Source organism: Tamandua tetradactyla, chromosome 7, assembly GCF_023851605.1.
Source record: "Tamandua tetradactyla isolate mTamTet1 chromosome 7, mTamTet1.pri, whole genome shotgun sequence".
Lineage (NCBI taxonomy): Eukaryota > Metazoa > Chordata > Mammalia > Pilosa > Myrmecophagidae > Tamandua > Tamandua tetradactyla.
The window spans coordinates 114251328-114270199 of NC_135333.1; the positions used below are offsets into that span (position 1 = coordinate 114251328).

Below are 18872 nucleotides of genomic sequence, written 5' to 3' on the forward strand. Positions count from 1 at the left end.
AAGTGATGGGAGCCGACCACCAGCCCCATGCCTTCCTTGCCTCCTGAATACCTCCCTCCTCCAAGTTGGGTAAAAAAAAAAAAAATTCCAACCTAAGTGGTAAAGCAGAGCCTGAAGGATTACTGGCCCTTATTATCCTCCCGAATCCCCTAATCTCCCCACCATCTGGTTTCCCCAGAGATGCAGGCACCAGCCCTCCACAGGAGAATGTCAGGGGTGGGGTGAGGGAGAGTTGACCCACGTTTATCGGAGTCATCTCAGAGTTTACTCAAGAGTTGAACCTGCCCCTCTGGTTTTGCGTCGCCTCAGCAGGACACTGGAATGCAGGACCAGGTGGGGGCGGGGAACCATTTTCCCTCCTTCAGGCCTCCCCTGGGTGAGACATTCCACATGTCTGTGCTCTGGGAGTCTCTTATGTGGACCCTCTGTTCCACCTTCTCCCAGGACCAGCCTCACAATACTCCATGCCCCTTTCGCCGGTGCCTCATCCTGACCCCAGAGCCCCAAAGCTGGAGGATGCTGGGGGCTGAAACTCCTCCCCCACACTCCACCCCAGCTCTCCTAGAGACTCCTAGACGGTGTGAAAGGCTCTAAACCGCAGAGGAATCTGGAAGTGGTGGAAAGGGACCGGCCTGGGGAGCAGAGGGGGTCGATGCTGGAAGCCTAAGGCTGGTATTTGCCCGATGCTGCAAGAGGTCAGGAATGCAGCCAAGGACTTCAGCTAAGGGAGGTAAGGCCCAATTGGCAGTAGTTCCCATCCCGCCGCTAGCCTGAGTCACCAAAGGCCCTGATATTGGGGACGGGGGAGTTAAATGACTCAGAGAGGGATATAAATTCATTAAGCCATCTTTAAAATTAAATTGACATACACATACATCACCTCTGCCCTCCTAGATGTGCTGGAGCCTTACTCAGCAAGAAATAAATGAGTATTTTATTCAAAGAATGAATGACTGATAATTAACATGCTTGTCCATGTCCATTGCCATCCATGAATACAGGATCGGTCTTACTCTCCTTTTACAAGTGAAAATACTGAAGCTTGGAAGTAACTTGTTCAAGGTCACACAGCTAGCATTAGCATAGCACCTAAATTGATTAAATTCAGCTTAACAAAAGCAGTAGAAAGCAATACATCGCCCGTTTAATCCACATACCTTATTGGGCGATTCTGCACAACATGACAACTCTGGAACCCAGTGTGGGAAGGTTGAAGGTGAAAGCAGGGATGGCTGGCACCAAGCCCAGGAACCTTCCATGCAAAATGAGTGGGCCTTCATTTGCAGGCTATTTTGCCTCCCATTTGCCTCCTGGCCTCCAGCAGGCCCTGGTCAGCTCCCACTGAATACTGTGTGGCTTCCCCTACCTGAAGTGGGGGTGGGGGGTGGGGGGGCCTGGGACAATTCAGGGCCAAACTCTGCATCTGAACTGCACCTCCCCCCTGGCAATCCACAGGTCAGGCTACTCCCAGAGCCGCTTCCCCTCCCAGGCCTATCCTCCTGCCTGCCCTCACCTCTCTGTCCAGCTGGCAGCCCAGTAAGAATCGATAGGCCCATTCAGAGCAAAGAGCACAGTCAAATGCAACACCAGGCCCTGCTGGCCAAATGAGCTGGTGGCAAGGACCGAGTTAAAGGCCCCAAAGCTCCAGGTTCCCACAGTTAATTTAGCAGGGAGTGGTCATTCAGCTTGGGGAGTGGGGGAGGGATGGAGGGTCAGAGAGCCCTGAGAGCTTCCCTACCTCTGTCCTTTTCACCTATATCCTGAGGTGAGCTTCCTGGAGGAAGCAGCCCCTTGGAGTAGGTTTGGGATCTTGAGAGGAGTAGGGAAAACTGGGGCTGGAGAAAAGTTCTACTAAGGAGGGAGAGAGGGACTGGCACTCAGAACTAAGAATCAGTTAGAATGTTTCTAGATGTGCCTGTCTGACCTCCTCGGCCCCCATACCATGTGGCACACAATGTAATCTCCCAGAGGGATTTTTGTCTCTTGTTGACTGCTTTTCACCCAGCTCTGAACAGGGCCTGGCAAACAGTAGATACTCAATAAATACTTGAATTGCAAGTGCTCAGGAGTATTTTTTTATCCAAGAATGTAGGCAAGGCTGATAGATGTGTGAGCAGAAGTGAGGACGTCCAAGTCACAAAACGTTCTGTTGAGGCCAAGCCTCGGGGACATGAGTTAGCCGGAGGGGAGGAAACAAGAAGAGAGTCTGCTTTCATGAATCTGAATATATTGATAAGTGAATGCATTTGTGTGTGTTTGAGAATACACGACTCTACAATATGGGCATGAGTGGGCACAAGTGAGCCTGGGTAGGAGGGAGTGTTTGGGAACCAGGTGCGGTAGGGTGCAAGTGTTTAAACCCCCATGTTTGAGGCTCAGGACTGCGTGTCTCTTCCTCTTCTCCAGCCCCCAGCTTTCCTTCCCCAGGACTTTCCTGGGCTCTCTGATCACCTCCACTCCCACAGGTCTGAGACTGGGGAACAAGGGTGGAGCTTGAGGACAGCTGCAGAGACTCCTACCCAACTCTCTCCAGTCCCCTAAAATCTCCGAATTCCCTACCTGCCAGCACCTCCTCTCACTCGGGGGAGGGGGTAATAATAACGTCATTTCCTGCCCTGGCAAGGGCCAACAGCACCTGCTGCCTTTGTAGGACCCGTTAGCCAACCTCTTCCCGGGGGAGGCGGGGTGGGGAGAGAAGGCGGCCCTGGGAGAGTTTCGCTGGGCGGGGTTCTGGGGGTGGGGGGAGGACCCGGAACGCCCAGGAGCACGCGGAGTCCTGCAGCGGTCACCTGTGGCACGGGGGCCGGGGGCGGGACCTGACCCTCCAGGTCCCCACCCCCTTCCTCCTCAATATAACTTGAGCTCGGGACCCCTGCACCGTCTGCGGCCACATCCCGAGTCCCGGCCTCCTGCCTTCCTCCCCAGACAACATGAGCTTCACCACCCGCTCCACCACCTTCGCCAACTACCGATCGCTGGGCTCCGTCCAGTTGCCCAGCCCCCGGGTCCGGCCGACCAGCAGCGCGGCCAGCGTCTATGCGGGCGCGGGCGGCTCGGGCTCCCGGATCTCCGTGTCCCGCTCCTCTAGCTCCCGGGGCGGCTGGGGGGCCGGGGGCCTGGCCGGCGGGTTGGCCGGGGGCCTGGCGGGCATGGAGGGCATCCAGGGCGAGAAGGAGACCATGCAGGCGCTGAACGACCGCCTGGCCTCCTACCTGGACAGGGTGAGGAGCCTGGAGACTGAGAATCGGAGACTGGAGGGCAAAATTCGGGAACACATGGAGAAGAAGGGACCCCAGGTCAGGGACTGGGGCCACTACCTAAAGACCATCGAGGAACTAAGAGCTCAGGTAAGGGGGCATGGAGAGAGGGAATCCCCCACTCCCAGCCCTGTCTGACTCGTTTGCATACCCCACTGCCTCTGGCTCAAGGAAAAGAATTTAGGGTGGAAACACTGACTCCTCCCTCCCTTCTCTCTCCATCCTGACCTCAACTCCATGTGGAGAAGGCTAGGAATGTGGTGGATTTTTCTATATACCCCTGGCCACAGGGACCCCAAGGGTGGTGGCTGTGCATGGGAGCGCCCTTCCCCAGGAAATAGTGGGAAGTGAGGTGAGGGGGCAGCTTTGGGGAGGAAGCCCACAGCACCCAGAGGGGTGAGACAAGGCAGACACCCTGGCTCCAGCTCCTGGGGACACTTAGGGGGTTAAGCGGATGTGGCTAAGGCTGAGTCATCTAGGAGTAAACAGGAGACCTACCTGTGGGAGGGGCCAGTCCAGGGCTTGAGGGGCCCAGAGCAGGGGGGTGAGCAGGTGCACTAGGAAAAGAGGCCAGGAGAGGGCCAAGGAGAGGATGTATTGGCGCCTGCTGGCTTGTGGGCAGGCCAGCCCGCTGAGGCCCGGCAGGGAGCGGTAGGGAGGGGTGGGGAGGGGTGGGGTGGGGTAGGGGTGGGAGGTGGGGGTGGGGTGGGGGAGGCACAGGTGCAGGGCGGCAGATGTAAAGAAGGATCCTGTACGTTCAGGACACTCCAATTCATGGAACAATCTCTCTTTATGCAACCCCCAGATCTTTGAAACTTCTGTGGACAATGCCCGCATCCTTCTGCAGATTGATAATGCCCGACTGGCTGCTGATGACTTCAGAGTCAAGTAAAGCTGGGGACAGGGGAGCTGGGGGTGGAAGTAAGAATGGGCTGCTCTTCCAGCTGGGGTCAAGTAGAGGCTCACACTGGCTTCTCCTTCAGATGTAGGTGGAGCTGGGTGAACGAGAGATAGGGTCCAGGGGTTTATTCATTCATTTAACCAATTTAGGAACTCATCCCCCAAGTGCCAAGCATAGTGCTCCAGGCATTACCACCTGACCCCTGACTCGGGTTGCTGGTTTGCAATGGGTGTGGGGCTCCTGTTAGGGTATGGCATGGGTGGAGAAGGTTCTGGATGAGACATGGGTGCCCCTCTCTGATCACCTCCACTCCCACAGGTATGAGACTGAGCTGGCCATGCGTCAGTCCGTGGAGAATGATATCCATGGGCTCCGCAAGGTCATCGATGACACCAACATCACCCGGCTGCAGCTGGAGACGGAGATCGAGGCTCTCAAGGAGGAGCTGCTCTTCATGAAGAAGAACCACGAGGAGGCAAGCAGGGCCGCTGGCCAACCAGGAGCCCAGGGGGCAGGAACAGTCTGGGTGGAGGAAGAAATGGGGCAGGGCATGTGAAGGGAGACTTGCAGACATGTTTTCTATTGTTATAAATATTTTATTTTGAAATAATTTTTTATTTTGAAATAATTTCAAGTTTACAGGACAGTTGCAAAAATAATACAAAACCTATGTAAAGAACTCCAACATATTCCCCACCCAGATTACCAAATCACCTTTTAACGTTTTGCTGTATTCTATATATTCTATATATATATATTTTATATATTCGTCTATTCTCTAAACATTTGAAAGTTAGATTATGTACATCATGCTCCCTGAACACTTACTATTTCCATATACTTTCATAAGAAAAAGGATATTTACTTTGTAACCACTTTAAGTACAGTTATCAAGTTTATATCAACTTAATATAAAGCTTATAGTCTATATTCTAATTTTTTCATGTATCGTTATAATGTCCTTTGGACCTTTCCTCCTTTACTATTAGATCCAGACCAGGATCATGTATTGCATTTAATTCTTCCTGGTTTTTTAGTGTCTCTCTCTTTTTAAATTGTGGACATACATTTATATATACAATGTAAGCTTTCCCATCTCAACCACTTCTTAATCAGACTGTCCTCGTACTCAATGGGTCGCACATGCTCTGCAGCTCACCTGAACTGCAGTATGATGAGGTTGAGAGGACGTGAGATAAGGGTGAGAGAATGAGGACAGGTAGAAGCAACTATTTCAGATGGCGAGTAGTGAAAGAATGAGAGCATGCTTGGTAGAGCTGACAGGACTTCCTAGAAGGAGATATAAGGAGCAGGTTTGTGGAAGAGGGACAGGGTGAAGTGAGTGACAGGCATTGGCAGTATGTGGATGGCATTTCTACCTAGAACTGACATTGCCCAGAGTGCAAAACCAAGAGTTTTATCTGGTCTGTTTATCTGGGCTTCTCCCATAGACCTCCTGGAAGAGGCAATCACAGATTATCACCTTATTGAGGGCTCTGATCCTAAGCCCCTTCTCCCTGTTGCCATTCTCTCCTTTAGGAAGTAAAGGGCCTACAAGCCCAGATTGCCAGCTCTGGGCTGACCGTGGAGGTGGATGCTCCTAAGTCTCAGGACCTCAGCAAGATCATGGCAGACATCCGGGCCCAGTATGATGAGTTGGCTCAGAAGAACCGAGAGGAGTTGGACAAGTACTGGTCTCAGCAGGTGAATGAGGAGAAGGGATGGATGCTAGCCTAACTACAGAGGCCCAGGGGAATGGGAGGGAGGCAGGGAGGGAGGGAATGGCCTAATGGACCATTTCCCCTGCAGATTGAAGAGAGCACCACAGTGGTCACCTCTCAGTCCGCTGAAATAGGAGCTGCTGAGATGACACTCACGGAGCTGAGACGTACTGTCCAGTCCTTGGAAATCGACCTGGATTCCATGAGAAATCTGGTGAGAATCCTTACATCACCCGCCCCAACTCCTGTTGATCCCCCGAGTTCCATCATCCTCAAGCCCAACCCTGTTTCAACCCAAATCCTATCCTTCTCATCTTAAATTCCTTTAGTTCAGAAACAGGCAGTTTCTCTTTGCATTTCCCACAGCCCCTATCCCCTGTCCTGATTTTGGGCACACAGTAGATGCTCCAAAAAATATCTCAAAGAGTGAAGAGATGAGCAGACCTGCTGGGACTTTAGACTGCTCTGCTGAAAGTGACAGAGACACTCTCCCCACACTCAGTCAAAGCTCACCCCAACTGCCCTCCTTCTGCCCTCGTAGAAGGCCAGCTTGGAGAATAGCCTGCGGGAGGTGGAAGCCCGCTATGCCCTGCAGATGGAGCAGCTTAACGGGGTCCTGCTGCACCTGGAGTCAGAGCTGGCACAGACCCGGGCAGAGGGCCAGCGCCAGGCCCAGGAGTACGAGGCCCTGCTGAACATCAAGGTCAAGCTGGAGGCTGAGATCGCCACCTACCGCCGCCTGCTTGAAGATGGGGAGGACTTCAGGTGAGTGGGGTCTCCGTGGCACACAAACCAGGGTCAGATGTCATTTCTTCCCCCCAAGGCTGAGCCTTTTTTAAGCCCCCCATGTACCTATTCATTGGTATCTACTGAGTGCCCAACTGATGTTTTCTGAGTGAGTGCTCCTCAGTCTTCAAGGGAGCAACAGTTAGAGGTTCCCTCCTATGGCCTTGCCTTTTCCTTTAGTGGGGGAGGTGGCTAAGGGGGATTTGGAGGCTTTTACTTCCACCTTCCTTGTCCTTGCTCTGCGGGGCAGCGTGTGACTGGGCCTTGGCCTTCTCCTGCAGTCTCAGCGATGCCCTGGATAGCAGCAACTCCATGCAGACCATCCACAAGACCACCACCCGCAGGATTGTGGACGGCAAAGTGGTATCTGAGACCAACGACACCAAAGTTCTGAGGCACTGAGGCAAGAGATGCCGGGTGCTCTTTGGAGAATGGGTGGCCAATAAAGGCTCTGCATGCTCCTTGGCTGTTTTCATAATTCTGTGCGAATACCTTAAGCCAATAGTCACATAGTAATCAGGCAAAACCGCCTCTGACACCAAGGGTTTCATGGGGGTGGGCAAGTGGCAGAAGAGGGTTCCAGGTCCTTTGAAGTACCTTCTCAGAGAAAGCAGAGGAAGCAGTAGATGGGATGGAGCAAGAGCAGTGGGGAAAACTACAATAAAATTGTGGAATCATCCTCGATGAGACCCGGCAATAATAAGGTCACCCGTTGTTTCTGCCTGACAGATGCTCATTAGCAGAAATTTGAGCCAAAGAAGGAGGTGGGGCCAGAGACAGGGGACAGAGGAAGAGGCTGGACCAGACTTTGCCTCTGGGTAGGAAAACAAATCCTACCTGAAAGCAAAGGGTGTTTGTTTCTCACTCTTTTTAAAACCATCTTCCCTGAGTAAAGAATGATCACCTGCCCTACTTCTGTGCAATTCTTGCTCCACCCCTACTTTCCCTCCTCCAATCTTTGCAGAGGTCTACAGGAGACAGATCTTTGGGTCAGGCCCACCAGCTGTCCAGATGTGGTTGAACTTCACTTTCTGAGATTTATTTTAAGAAAGGAGTTTGGGATCATTTTCTGCTTCATCCCTCCCCACCATTTTCCAAATGTGTAAGCATAACAGGGTGTGTTTTCTCAAACCACACAGGTGTCTCCAGAGGTTCTGATGAGCCTCCCCAAGGGGTTGTGCTGCCTGGGCTGGCAATCACTAATTTAATTGGAAAGAATCCAGCTTTTTCTATGGGCCTCTAAAAAGAGCGACCCTTGGCTTAGTCAAGCCAAGAAGGGTAGGAAGGCAAGCGCACAGGTATGAGAATGGAATGACTTCAGAAGATACAAACCTGCCTGAGGGTGGGACAGAAAGTCCCTGGCAGAACCTGAGCTGTACTTGAAGCTGAATCAAGTTGATCAGAGAAACCCAAGATAATGCACTTGATATGATTATCCCTCCCAGGAGACAATGCCTCACAGTTCCCAGGGCACTTATGCATTTGATCCTTGTTATAATCCTGTGAGGTCTGCCAGGCAGCAGCTGTTATTGGCCCTGACTGAGAGGTGGAAGCTGAGGTTCACAGGGATCATGTGACTTGCTCCAGATGACAGAGTTTGGAGCAGGAAGCAGGAACCACATCTCCAGATTCCCAATCTCGCAAACTCTTTCCTCTGAATATTATTTAACCCTAGAATTTTCAGCCCTAGCTGCAAATCTGAGGCACCTGGGGAAACTTTACAAACCACACTGAGGCCTGGGCCCTGGGCCGGATATTCTAATTCAGTTCTGGGGCTGAGTTTTTCAAAAACTCCCCAGGTAGGAACCTATAATTTCCAGAGGGTTCCTAGGCTAGCTAAATCCCAAAACCCAGAGGGACCAGCCTCTCCAAGATTATCAACTAATTGCATCCCCCTATCCTTTAGTCAACAGGCATTGCTTAATGACCGGGAAAAGGATCAAAGGAGAAGGAGGAGTTATAGCAAAGGAAATAGGATTTAACAAATGAGTATGACTGCTGAATCACTGTGTTGATATTTCTTTTCACTTCTGGTGTTTTCAAGCAGCTAGGAGGAAAAATCTGAATTTTCTTTGCCTATGTGTTATATTTCACAACTTTAAAAAAAAATGTGTTGTTGTTTGAAAAAAAAAAAAAGCTCCCAGGTGATTCCAAGAGGCGGCCAAGGTTGAGAGCCAGACCCAAGCTGTGCACTGATTCAGCGTCCTGGCATTCCCTCCGGATGCAGATCATGGATGTGAGTGCTTCCAGCACGTGACTGGAAAAGCCCAGGCCTCTGGGGCAGTCCTTCTCACCCCCCAGCTTGAGAGGACAACTGCCTGAGGGAAAATTAGCAAACTCATCTGCCCCATGTTACACTGTCCCATTCTATCTCCTGCCAAAGTACAATCCAACCCAGGTAAAAATTAACAAATGATACTGGAAGGTGCAAAGCCATGTGTATTATATACTGACATTTGTGAAGAAAAGAAGTACTATATTCACATATAGATATCCTTGTATATGTGACTATCTCTGGGAGGATACATAAGAAATTGGAAATTAATGGTTGCCTCTAAAGAAGAAATTTGGTGTCTTGGGGAGCAAGGGTTGGTAGGAAGACTTATTTTCTGTTGAGAATCCTTTTGTACCTTTTGAATTATGTATTACCTGTAAGAATATAAAAAATAATTTTGGTTGTTAACTGTTTTAACAGTACAGGAACATTCACTTTCCAGGGAAGATGTAGCCATCTTTGTTTCTGTCCCACTCCATCCAAAAAATATTTTTTGAGCTCTGCTCTAGTTTGCTAGTTGTCAGAATGCAATATACCAGAAATAGAATGGCTTTTAAAAGCCACTTAATAATTAAGAATTTAATTTATTAAATAAGAATTTAATAAATAAATTTATTAAATTAATAATTTAATAAGTTGCAAGTTTACAGTTCTAAGGCCACAAAAATGCCCCAATTAAAGCAAATCTATAAAAATGTCCACATTAAGGCACCAACAAGAGGTTACCTTCACTCACAAAAGGCTGATGAAGTTCAGGGTTTCTCTCAACTGGAAAGGCACATGGGGAATCTGGTGGCACCCGCTAGCTTTCTCTTCAAGCTTCTGGTTTCAAGAAGCTCCCCCGGGGGCATTTTCCTTCTTCATCTCAGCGGCCTCTGGCTGCGTGGGGTCTCCACTTCGTGGTTCTGTGGCTTTCTCCAAAATGTTTGCTCCTTTAAGGGATTCCTGTAAACTAATCAAGACCCACCTCGAATAGGTGGAGTCACATCTCCCTCTACTCAAAGGTTATTACCCACAACTGGGTGTCTCTAATCTCCGCGGAGATAACCTAATCAAGTTTCCAACCTACAGCACTGAATAGGGATTAAAAGAGCCGCAAGATGGATCAGGATTAAAATATGGGTTTTCTAGGGTATATAATCCTTTCAGACTGGCGCCAGCACCTTCTATGTGCCAACAATTGTTCTGAGTGCTGGGGATATGACAGTGAACAAAACAGACAAATCCATCCTTGCTGTGTGAATTTTTCATTCTAGCAGATGGACTAGACAATGAATATAATAAAAAATAATGCACTATGTTAGAAGAGGATAAGTTTTACGGGGAAAAATTGAACAAGATATAAGGAATCAGGGGTGTATAAGTTTCTTATGGTTAAGTTTCTTATGGTTGCTGTAACAGGCTACCACAAATTTAGTGGCCTAAAACAACATAAATCTGTTGTCCAACAGTTCTTACAGTCAGAAGTCCTAAAATCAAAGTGTCAGCAAAACTGTGTTCCTTCTGGAGGCCCTAGGAGAGAATTCATTTCTTTGCCTCTTCCAGCATCTAGAGGCTGCCTGCATTCCTAGACTCCTGCTCATCCTCCATCTTCAAAGCCTATAGCATAACATCTTCAGAGCTCTCTCTCCCTCTCTCTCTCTCTCTCTCTCTCTCTCTCTCTCTCTCTGTCTCTTCTTCCATTGGCATCATATCTCCTTCTCTGTCTCCAACTGTCCTGCTTCCCTCTCATAAAGACCTTTGTGATTGCATTAGGCCCACCCGGATAATCCAGGATAATCTTCCCATCTCAAGATCTTTAACTTAAATCACATCTGCAAAGCCCCCTTTGCCATGTAAGGTAACATATTCACAGGTTCTGGTGCTCACGACATGGACTTTTTGGGGACAGCCATTGTTCAGCCCACAAAAGGAAAAGACAGGTTGCAATTTTCAATAGGGCAGTTCAGGTTGGACTCATTCTGAAGGCGACCTCTAAGGAATGAGGGCATTATCCTCGCTTATCTCAGGGAGCAACACTAAGGAGGACCCTCCCTGGAGTACCTGGGTAGCATCCCTCTGCCCTGACCCTCACATTTAGATATCCCCTTATCTGTACGTTTAGGTCCCCTTCAGGACCACATATGATTGGCAAAGGGCAGAGTGTCAACCTACCTCATCCTCTTCTGTCCTGCACCCTGTCACTGACGTCCCTCAAAATACACCAGTTCAAGTCCAATAGCCTCATCTGTCCCCTCATCTTAGCTGACCTCCATGGCACCTGGTCTTGAAGCCTCTGCTCTTGGCATTCTCCTGGCTGCATTCTCCCAGTCCTCACACCCCCACCAACTCCACTTCCTCCACAGGCCCTTTAAACAGGGCTCACTCTCTGATCTTGGCCTTTTCTCTCCCTGAGAATCTGTTTTCATCTCTTGACAGCACTGTCACTTCTGAGCTGAACTCCCAATGTTTATCTCCAGCCCTGGTCTCTCTTGAGCCTCAGAACTGAATTTTCCAACTGCTTGGTTTTCATTTTGCCATATGACACACTTAGCTATTTATATGTCACCTTTCCCATGAGACTGTAAACTCCTGAAGGCAGGTATCGTGTTTTATTCATCTTTGCATCATCCTGAATTGATAATAGCAACAATGGAAATTATAATAATAGCCAACATTTATTGAGCTCACATTAATTCATTTAATCCTATCAACTCTGAGACATAGTGGTGTCATTCTCATTTTACAGTGAAGAAACTGGAGGCTCAGAGAGGTGGACGTTCTCAAGGTCACAGACCTAAATAAGTGACAAAGCCAGAATTTAAAGCCAAGCAACCTAACTGCAACGTTCAAAGGTGGTAGATAAGATGGGTTGGCACTCAGTTCCTTTCCAAATTCTTGCCCTTCTGCCCTTCAGAGTTCAGAAAACTGAAAACTACATTTCCCAGGGGCCCTTGCAGCTAGGGTTCAGGATAGGAATTGCTTCATAATTAGATGCAGATGAATGAGATTGGGAAGGTGGATATGAGGCAGAGACCCTCTCCTGCTAGGTTGTTCCTGGTGACAAGGCTGGTCGTGAGGCTGTTGGATCTTTCTGGAGCAGTGTTCAGTGTCTGCTCGTTTGCTTTGTGCTTGAGAGGTAGTTGTGCCAGGAGGGGCAGGAGTCATGTCCTGATCCCTGGATCTCAGCTGCAACAGCGTGTCCTTGAGGTCAGTCAGCTTCACATCTCCCCACCAGCTCGGGTGGTTTGTTTCCTACGACTGGAATCAAGCATGGAACCTTCAAGAAGGGGATCCGGGAGTGGTTATCTGACTTGACCAGGTATGAAGGCAGTGAGGTCTCAGTTACCAATGTAATGGCAAAACCAGTAACTGCATTTATCACCTGGGGAGATCTGGAAGGACTGGCCTATCGAAGGTGAGGTTTTGCAGACTAGACAGCTGCTGTGACCATTACGGTGAGGTAAAGGAAATCAAGGGACATGGTGTAAGCTGGCTGCTTTGGCTGCCCTGGCAAACTTATGGGGGAAAAACGGCAAGCTTGAAGTTAAAGAGGACCAGGCTGGTACTAAGATGTCTTAAATGAATCTCTCAACTCCAGTAGCCACAGGCTGATGGAGCTGAAGCCTGACCCTGCTGGTTGTTAAGTTACATTATAAGTTGAAATCACAATCCTGCCAGGTCTTATGTAAAAGTAAAAGCATTGGTTGAGGAGAGGAGTCCTAAGAATAGGGATCAGGGCTTGTACTGCATTGAATAGTGTCCCCCCCAAATTCATGTCCACCCCGAACTTCAGAATGTGACCTTACTTGTAAATAAGGTCTTTGCAGATGTAGTTAACATGAGGTCAGTACTTGCTTAGAGTGGGTCCGATCGGTCTCCTTATATGAAGAGGAAGATTTGGACACAGAGACACAAAATTGTGACACAGAGGGAAACCAGCTGGCTGAAGATGGAGGCAGGGTTTGGAGGGATCCTGGGTAAAGATGGGGGCAGAGTTTGGAGGGATCCTGGGTGAAGATGGAGACAGAGTTTGGAGGGATGCTGGGTGAAGACGGAGGCAGAGTTTGGAGGGATGCTGGGTGAAGATGGAGGCAGAGTTTGGAGGGATCCTGGGTGAAGATGGAGGCAGAGTTTGGAGGGATGCTGCCGCCAGTCAAGTCTAGAGGATGAGTCCTCCCCTAGAGGCTTTGGAGGGAGCCTGGCCTTGCCAGCACTTTGATTTTGGACTTCTAGTCTCCAGAATGTGAGAGAATAAATTTCTGATGTTTAAGATACCCAGTTTGTGGTACTCTGTAACAGAAGCCCTAGGAAACTAAGACAGGGCTTTTGGATGTATTTGAGGACGTTGAATGCCCAGGTCTGACTAAGGCTCATTCGCTAGCAGAGGCAACCCCTCCTTCTCTACCTAATGTGGATGGTCCTGACTTGTTCAGAGACTCTGTAATGACCTCACCTAAGGTAGTTTGCAATGGATGCATCAAAATGCATAACCGGGGGCACAAATACAAAATCTTACCCTAGAGGAAACGATTCATAAACCAAAAGAACTGCACAGGTTTTGCTAGTTTGTATAGATATAAACTTGGGGACTATGTGTGGGGTTGATTATAAGATTACTAAACTAGATAGGAATGAACACAGTTTTAGAGTAGCTTAAACTTGTTTAGATCAGTTGAAAGATTCCAAATTCAGAGTGCTGGCTCTAGCAGGGAATGTTTTTAACTCTTTCCTTAGTTGACTGACTAAAACCTGGACTTACTAGTGGTGTACAATAAATGAAGCGGAGGTGCCAGAAATTCTATTGCATAATATGGAGGAAAGAATCCAAAGAATTAGGGAGAGTAGAGTTTGTGGTGGATTGATCATGCACAATTTACCCACCTGCTTCTACATAATTCCCCCAAGAGAGTAGAAGATATTCCTTTTACTGAGGCATTGTGTGTAGCTCAGCATTATCAAAACATGTTATGCTGCTTGTTCCCTGCATGTTTGGGGATGAAGGTGGGAGGTGCTGCCATAGAAGTGGGCTTTCTTGTTTCAATAGAGATGACAGAATTCCAGCGTGGCAGAAGTTGGGTTGCAGCAATAGATCACCAGAGACCAAGTGGGTATGGTTACCTTAAAGGCAATAGGAAAAAATGCAATCAATCAATCAATCAATCAAATCAAATGAAAGCAACACGGTGAAAGCAGTAATCAGAATGATCTCACCCACAGGAATCTTTGGCAATAATGACCTGATCCTGGTCACTGCACTCTTTTGGATGTACAGTTCTATGAGTTTTGACAAATACAGAGACAAATGCTTCTCCATCAAGAGACAGAGCAGCTCCTTCAGCCTGGCCCTTGTTAGTCAAACCTTCCCCTTCTCCTGTCCCCTGGCAACCACTGACTGGTTCTCTGTCCCTACAATTTTGCCTTTTCTTAATGTCATATAAATGGGATCCTGCAGTATGTAGCTTTTTGAGTCTGGCATCTCTCTCTTAGTATAATGCATTTGAGATTTATCCATATTGTTATGCGTAACAGGGGTTCCTTCCTTTTTTATTGCTGAGTACCATTATGTTGAATGGATGTGCCACCATTTGTTCATCAGTTCACCAGTTGAACAACATTTGGATTGTTTCCAGTTCAGGGCATTTAGGAATAAAGCTGCTGTAAACATTTGTATATCGATTTTTGTGTGAACGTAAGTTTTTATTTCTCTTGGGTAAATACCTAAGAGTGGGATGGCTAGGTCATATGCTAAGCGTATTTTTAACTTTTTTAAGAAACGGCCACATTTTGGAAACATTTTGGAAATGTTTTCCAAAATAGCTGTACCATTTTGCATTCCCACTAGCAAAGTATGAACGTTTCACAGCTCACCATCTTTGCCAGCACTTGATGGCATCCATTTATTTTTCATTTTTCATTTCAGTCATTCTAATAGGTGTGGGACAGTTTTACTTGGCATTTCCCTAGTAATGCACTTTAAAATGTCAGTTCAAATCTTTTGCTCACCTCTTTAAATTAGATTGTTTGTTTTCTGATTGTTTAACATCCTCTTGGATCTATGTAACTAAAAATAACAATAGGTTTGGCAAGTGGAGGCCTGTCTGAAGCCATTAACAGAATCATGGCGACTTCCCTTATTCACAGACCTCACTCAAAACTCAAAGCACCTTTAAAGCATGGAGAGACCTAGTATCTTTAAGGGAGAACCCTGCAACAACTCCACAGTATCTACTATAAATCTTCTTCCAGTCTTACCCCCCAAGGTATCTCCAGCCACTCACTAGATAACTGAGCATTAATATATGTCACAGTTTTCTGGAGAAACAGAACCTACAACTGTGCGTTCTGTTTATATTATATAAATACAAAGAGATTTACTATAGAAATCAGCGCAATAGCGGCCTCAAGTTGGAATCTTGATAATGGTGACTCTGACTTCCCCAGGAGAAGCTGGCTATCTGGATTAGAGACAGAAACTCATTCTGACTGATGAAATCCTCAGTTATCCCTTTAAGGCCTCCAACTAACTGGAGAAGGTGACTCCTCTCATTCTGAAGGTAATACTCTCCATTGCTGAGATTGCAGCCATACATGCAATCAACTGACTAATGATTTAATGATCATGAAATACCCTCACGATAACAATTAGGTCAGTTCTAGCTTGACCAAACAACCGGACATGTTACCCTAGTCACGCTGACATGTGAAATTAACCATCACAACTAGGAAAAGGAAAAAAACAGAATTTTCAGGGACAGGACAACAATGTTGCACAACTTTAAGGAGCTCCACTCACATTGTGTTCTGAGTTGTGCCGTATGACAGCCCTGCTCAGAGATTCTTGAGCACTGGCTCTAAGTTAAAACCATTGCAACTATGGTGCACTAGTCAGATTTGGGGTATGGAGGTGAGACCACATATGGGGTATGTAGGTGATAAATGGAATTCTGGCCCAAGTCCATCTTATGGTAGTGAACCCAGGGGGTCCATTAACAAATTCTGTGGTTATGTCCCTAGTTCCTGAAAGTGTAGTTGGACTAGACATACAACTGGCAGAATCTCCAACTTAGTTCCCTGGCCCATAAAGTGACAACTATTACGATAAGAAAAGTCAAGAGGAAACACTTGAAACCAACCCCCATCTCAAAATAGTAAATTAAACCCAATTCCTCAACAATAAAAAGATGAACAACCCACTTTAGAAATGAACCAAATAAAACAAAAATAATTTTTAAAGGGCAAAAGACGTGAATAGACATTTTTCCAAAGAGGAAATATAAATGGCTAAAAAGCACATGAAAAGATGCTCATCACTAACTGTTAGGGAAATGCAAATCAAAACCACAATGAGGGCAGTGCGACGTGGCTCAGTGGTAGAATTCTCGCCTGTCATGCCAGAGACCCGGGTTTGATTTCCAGTGCCTGCCCATGCAAGCACACACACACACACACACAATGGGATATCATTTCACACCTACTAGAGTGACCACTATTAAACAAACAGAAAACTACAAGCATTGGAGAGGCTATGGGGAAATAGAAACACACTTTCACTGCTGGTGGGAAGGTGAAATAGTGCAGCCGCTGGGGAACAGTTGGGTAGCTCCTCGGGAAGCTAAGTATAGAACTGCCAGGTGATCTGACAATTCCACTACTAGGTATATACTCAGAAAAAAATGAAAGCAGGGACAAAAACAGGCATTTGCACACCGATGTTCATAACGGCATTATTCACAATTGCCAAAAGATGGAAACAACCAAGTGTTCAAAAACTGATGAATAAGCAAAGCATGATACATACATACGGTGAGATGCTACTCAGCAGTAGGAAGGAATGGAGCCCTGAAGCATGCGACAACAGGGATGAACCTTGAAGACATTATGTTGAGTGAAATAAGCCAGACACAAAGGACACTAATACGAACCAAACGTGAGCAAACTCGTGGAATTAATACCTAGAATATATGTTACCAGAGGATAGAATGAAGGGAGAGAATGGGGAGCCGATGCTTAATTTGTGCAGAATTTTTAATGAGGTTGATTGTAAATGTTTGGAACTGGGGAGAGGTGATGGTAGCACATTATTGTGACTGTAACTAACAGCACTGAACTGTGTGTGACTGTGGGTAAAGGGGAAGGTCAGGGCCGTGTACTTGAAGGAAAGCTAAAGGATGAGACATGGCCTGTATGACAGCAAATCCCGCTGTGGACAGTGAAGGTGGGCAGCAATACAAATGCAAGAATGTTCTTCCACAAACTAGAACAAATGTATGTCACTATTATAAGGTTTTTATAATAGGGTCGTATATAGGGAAAAACACATCGAATGCAAACTACGGAGTTTATTTAACAGTAATAATATAATAGACTCCCACAAACAGTGACAAAGCTACCACACCAATGGTAAGCATTAATAATAAGGGGTCTAAAGTCTTCTTTTTGGAGCACTGAAAATGTTCTAAAATTGATTGTGGTGATGAAAGTACAACTCATACTGAGATCCACTATGTGTACACGTTGGGTGCATTGTTTTTCATGGGAATAAAACTGCTTTTTTTTTTCGATACCATATTCCTGTAAGAAATTAACAGATTATACCACCGTGAAAGACATGAAAGATGGAAAGATACAAGATAGTAATTTGTACCATGTCCCCATTTAGCTCACCTCTCCATGCTGAGTAGAAGATGATGAGTTTAAGGGAATGACAATAGATTATTATAAACCCAGTCAGGTCATAACTGTTATGATACTGCTATTCCAGATGTATTCATATTTCTGGGGCAAATCTACAAAGGTCCCGGAAACTTCCATATCACTATCAAATTGGCATTTTATTATTTTTCTCTACGCCTCCCCTCCACTTCTCTCCCCACTACTTGATATTTTTGTGGCTGGAAATTTAATTTTGGACAGAAGGGAAAGTACCTGTTTCCCGATTGTAACAGTGGCAGCAGCAACCCCAGCAAGTCAGTTCTGTGGAATTTGGGAGTCATTCCCAAAAGCTCAGCCTAGAGACTACACTGTGGCCCCTCCATCAATAGTGGAAGCCCCTCTTTACCACATGACCTGTTTTATCTATGGTCTCTGTTGCTGCAGCTGAATCCCAATTCCACCAAGAGCCAAACTCGAGCTTGCTTAGGCAGCAAAAGAGAATCTTTCGGTGCTGAAGGCCAAACCATGGGAAAGGCTTCCAGGTGGCCAGGGTCAAGATGGATGGAACCAGGAATATGAGCCCCACCACTCTCTTGAACTGGACTCTGCCCCATCTGCATGTTGGTTTCATGCTCTCCTACTACAGGTTCGTTTTTCTCATACCATAGAGGATGTGACACTCGACGACTCATATTTTCACCTCTCAGTTTCACTATCAGAGGACTCCCTGTCCTCTCCCATTTCAAGTTTATCCACATAATGTTCATGTGGCCGGATGCAGTGATTTGCTGCTTCCACTAGAATTACGTAGTTAAAATAGAAAAAGAAGACATTCCCAAATGAAAAGTGGTGTGTGCCCCAAAATAGATGGTGAGAAAAGCTAGACAGACAAAGTTGTCCATAATATTACTACAGATCAAACAAAAAGATGTTACATTTTCTTCAATTCCATTAACTCAGAGATTTAGGAACATTTTTTAGTCTCAACATTGAGTCTCTTTTTCCAACTCAAATTTCCTAGAAGGAGAAGAAATCTTCAACTTTGCACTTAATTTCATTCAGTCCATAGAGCAAGAACCAAGAAAAGACGTTCTCATCTGAACCAAACCACTGCAGCATAATTTATATAACTTCAACTGCATAAATTAAAACAAGATGAGTGATGTGACTTCAAAAAGCTAGTGCTTGTCTCTGAATCTTTGCCTTTCTTCATATCTCTTTTTCAGAGTCTCTTTTTAAATGTGTGTATCATTCATCCATCCATCCAAACAACCACCCGTCCACTCATCCATCCATCC

General features: G+C 46.7%; 1 protein-coding gene and 2 long non-coding RNA genes across 3 annotated transcripts in view; 1 reads left to right on the forward strand and 2 right to left on the reverse strand.

The window, feature by feature from the left end:
- LOC143642428 (uncharacterized) overlaps window positions 1-2577 on the reverse strand; it is a 39965-nt gene extending 37388 nt beyond the window's left edge. The window contains exons 1-2 of the long non-coding RNA XR_013155656.1: window positions 2560-2577; window positions 1158-1252 (exon numbers count right to left, since the gene is read on the reverse strand). This is a non-coding gene — a long non-coding RNA (uncharacterized LOC143642428). The remainder of the gene's footprint in view (window positions 1-1157; window positions 1253-2559) is intronic.
- Window positions 2578-2772: 195 nt separating this feature from the next.
- On the forward strand, window positions 2773-7126 carry KRT18 (keratin 18). Its single transcript, XM_077110786.1, has 7 exons — window positions 2773-3347; window positions 4063-4145; window positions 4477-4633; window positions 5698-5862; window positions 5968-6093; window positions 6421-6644; window positions 6947-7126. Exons 1-7 carry the CDS (start codon window positions 2931-2933, stop codon window positions 7065-7067), a joined length of 1293 nt encoding a protein of 430 aa, XP_076966901.1. The 5' UTR covers window positions 2773-2930; the 3' UTR covers window positions 7068-7126.
- Window positions 7127-11574: 4448 nt separating this feature from the next.
- Window positions 11575-14106, reverse strand: LOC143689973 (uncharacterized). The gene is made up of 2 exons (XR_013178978.1): window positions 13804-14106; window positions 11575-12180 (listed from the first exon to the last, which is right to left on the reverse strand). It is a non-coding gene; the product is annotated as an uncharacterized LOC143689973 (long non-coding RNA).
- Window positions 14107-18872: the final 4766 nt, after the last annotated feature.

Excerpts from the sequence above, each read along its gene's own strand:
- KRT18 (XM_077110786.1), top strand. The coding sequence starts at position 2,931 with ATGAGCTTCACCACCCGCTCCACCACCTTCGCCAACTACCGATCGCTG. Across the intron at positions 5,863-5,967 it reads ACAAGTACTGGTCTCAGCAG|ATTGAAGAGAGCACCACAGT; the intron begins GTGAATGAGGAG and ends TTTCCCCTGCAG. Across the intron at positions 6,094-6,420 it reads TGGATTCCATGAGAAATCTG|AAGGCCAGCTTGGAGAATAG; the intron begins GTGAGAATCCTT and ends CTGCCCTCGTAG.